At 38.7% G+C, this 3,758-nt stretch overlaps 1 protein-coding gene across 1 annotated transcript in view; it reads right to left on the reverse strand.

Moving 5' to 3' along the window:
• Window positions 1-3,758, reverse strand: part of LOC118332861 (matrix metalloproteinase-17-like) — a 69,360-nt gene that overhangs the window by 18,958 nt on the left and 46,644 nt on the right. Inside the window, 1 exon segment of the mRNA XM_035668295.1 lies at window positions 2,426-2,465. Within this exon segment, the coding sequence (XP_035524188.1) occupies window positions 2,426-2,465 (40 nt within the window).

The following is a 3,758-nucleotide window of genomic DNA, read 5'->3' on the forward strand; positions in this document are numbered from 1 at the left end:
GACGTGAAGGTACGGCTCTATATTTGCCAACAACAGACCCCGCAAGGGACACAAAAACACATCTCCAAAGCCGCAATGCCCAACATCTTTTACTCTGTGATAGGTTACCGCGTTATCTGCATGTTTAATTTGGCTCGGACCTCATACTTATGAACCACCATTATTCTGACCTCAGTCATGACTGAAAGCTATTGACAATAAAAAAGCCGAAGTCTTTCATGCATTCAGCATAGTACAATATATTAAATAAAACAGACGAGCCATCAACCCTTTATTATAGAAAGGAAACCTGTTCACTTATCTCTAATTTCTTTCAAAGAAAAATCCTCTGAAAGGTCATACTTGGGTGGCCCTTTGCCTTAACATCCGCTTAGTTTCGAGGGCGCTGCCTCCTCGCTGCGGGGACTTTAGCCTGCCTGTCTGTTCTGGCTTGTACTACCACGACGTCATTTAACACACCGCCAGGTGATGCGTTTGAGCTTCATTAGTGCGGCTAGATTAAAACGCTATTAATTAGCCAAATATGCCCTATGTCAACATGTTTGCTCACAAAAAGACTTTGCGGTGTTATTAGCAACGTTAGCCGGTAAAGCAATATGCTAATAGTTTGAAAATGAAGTTTTACCTCATATTAGATGCAAATTTATGCCAGATAGCTCAGCTTCAGGAAGTCTAATCAGACTCACCTTACTCTGCGCGCCGAGAACCTGCAGTGGCTACAGTAAGTATGATTTCGTTTTTTCTTCCTGTTTTGATTTGTTCATAAAAATGTTGCCTGTACAGCTCCACTGCAGCTATTCATACTGCCAGCAAAGTCCCCTCACTGCCAAACCACAGCTTAGCCCGAAGGTTCACCGGCCCCTAATGGCCTTCAACCTCCACAGCGACGATGTCACCTTGCTTATTAGTCCTAATCTCAGACGGCACGAGAGTGGGGTGATTGTGTGCTGTCTGTGCTGCTTCGGTGAGTGTGTGTGTGTGTTTGGGTGATTGTTGATGAGGGAGAAAGATGGAGAGGCAGAGTGCATGGTTCTGTCACTGTGTAAGTATGTACATGCATCCAAATGTGTGTGTCAGCTTGCCTGTGTGTATGTAATTGAAGGTAAGTCCACCAAGGTCAGAACTGCCCTGCATCTTAGATGAACTGAGGAGTCCCAGGGAACTGCTTTTGTTTACATCAGGCGGCTATAGCTGCATAAAAAATGAACCAGCTGTCATATCCCGGGAAGTGCCTCCTTTAAATTTGGTTAACTTTACAGAGCACGCCGGGGATCTTGTCAGTTTGTCAATATAACGCCTTGATTTTAACAACCTCATTGATTGTGTTTTAATCAAGTGACCAACTGTGTTCAGATCTGATGTTTATTAAACAGCTTGCCCTCATGAAGTCTGCACCAGTATAGTTTTTTTTTTTATGTACTTGTGCACTACTGTCAAAAAATGTAAGACTGTTTCCCCTTCCCCCCACACAGACTATGAAGAAAAACTGTGTGTCGTGACAATTTCGGAAAACATTTTATTCCATTCCACTAAAGGAAAAGAGATTAAAACAAAACAAAAAAAACTGCAGTATAATAGGTGTACACATTTCTGCCTACTGCTGAAAACAAAATCTGTTGTTTGGAGAAATTTAAAACATGCTGGGCACTAGTTAAATACTTTGTTCAAGTTTTATATTCTTAAATTAACCATAATGCATTATTTTACTTGACATAAATGATTTGCCTAATGTCTAATTGTCTAAGACTGAGATTATGATGAAATTAAATTAACACTATTAAATTATTATTATAGGTAATGATCTTTTACGGCAAGTAAGCATATTTCCCTACAAGTCAAACTATTCTTTTGAGCCACTAGCAGTCTGTTTAGTCTTTTGCTGCATGCCTATTGCCACACCATGCTATAACACCAAACATCTACACTGTACGACGTATTCTGTATTTATATCAATCCATTCCACTTTAGTTGGCTGGCTGAACTATGTTAAAATATTATGTTTTTACTTTTAATGAACAGAACTGTTGTTATAGGGGAACAAAAAAGTTGTGGTTAAGTTTTTGTGGGCAATACTGGAGTCACAAGTCATATCATTGCATTGTTGAGTCAGCTTACCTCTAAAAGACTAAACTTGTGGCTCAAGCTGATGGCTGTGTGATCATGTATATTTTCTTGAAATTCCATGACCGTGACTGATGAGCAGTTAGAAAGTGATCCGCATATGAGCCAGCACAGTTTGGAGAAGAAAAAAAAAGTGCAGATGTAAGAGTTTCTAGCTGCGGCATAAAGCTGGAATCATCAGTGGCTCGGTGGCTGAGGGCTGTTTAGCAGCAACAGAGCTCCTGAGTGTGCATCATTGACTCACAAATAAATATCTGAGAACAGAGTGTACTGTCAGACGTTTCCACATCAATCAAATATAATACCTCCATAAAGAACTGCTTACATCAAAGAACACCCTGACACTACTGAGGCAGGCAGTCCTGGGCAGACTGTGAATCTTTCACTATGGTGCTTAACTGACAAACAGAGGATGGAAGAGGAGGAAATAGCCTGAGGAAGAAAGCGAGGAAAGAGAAAGGGGCATTGTTACAGGCTGATGGGAATGAAGGAGGGATGGGAGAGGGTAAGCAAGCAAAGAGATGAAAGGTGCAAGTCAGTGTAAGTCACAGTGTTCATGATGAACACTCCTGCATCGCAAATACAAATATTTGTATTCTTGCTGTTTTATTATTATTTGTCATTTGTTTTAAGCAAAGGAACAATGAACTATCAGATATAATCTACTGTAATCTTATAATCTGGGTTTAAATAATTGACTTGATACACATAAAAAAAACTCTATCTATTTTTGACTGACACTGAAATCAGTGTTTTTGCAGATACCATTCCAACAGGGGTAATCCCAATGCAGATAAAAAACATGCTTTTAATTTTAAAGAAACAAACTACTCAACTTCTTTAAAGCGGGGTATGCTTGTTTCTAAGAAATTGGATTTGTGAGGGTTGTTAGTCTCTCTTAATTTACCTTGTCTAAAAAGGAAATCTTTCACCAAGTTGTAAAAAAAGAAATAGCCATTAAATGGATATAAACACAGGTTTTGGAGACAGCTAAAATCTTTCTTTACCGTTCAATCAATAAGAGGAGGGCAAAGTTTTGCAATGCAATTTATGTGTACTGCCTTATTTATGTGTACTGCCTTATTTGGACAAATTAATAATGAAACCTACTCCTATTCCCCCTACAAAAAATCACCATGCCCAACAGTTCATGAAGGGGCATGAAGAATGGCAAATAAAGCCTCAAATGCATACATAACACACAATACGTCTTTTCACTAGGCTGCGTACCTGAACCGAGTGAGATGAACCTCCAATCAACATAATGGATGTAATGACAGGAAAAGAGCACAAATAACTAAATTATTTAGTGTAATAAACCTTCTAGTCATCATAAATGTGCAATGGCTGTGGGGAGTTGGGATCTTTTTCAGTTTTAGAACGACTGTGTGCTTTACTGAAAATGTCTATGAAACCATCCCTGAAAGGCCAAACTATGTTATAAATGTATAATGAGGAGAGAAATTAGTTTAGCCATTACAGACTCTATTACGCAATGTTGTCTCTAATTCTGGTTGGTTAAAATCTCAGTTGGAAAACTTACAGTCCAATTACAAACCATTGTTTTTTTTTCATACTGGTATAATGCTTTTAACACAATTCTAGAAAATGTCCACATTTAGATAGATAGATAGATA

The sequence above is a fragment of the Morone saxatilis genome, unplaced genomic scaffold (genome assembly GCF_004916995.1).
Source record: "Morone saxatilis isolate NCDOM2014 unplaced genomic scaffold, NCSU_SB_2.0 Contig21, whole genome shotgun sequence".
Taxonomy (NCBI): Eukaryota; Metazoa; Chordata; class Actinopteri; family Moronidae; genus Morone; species Morone saxatilis.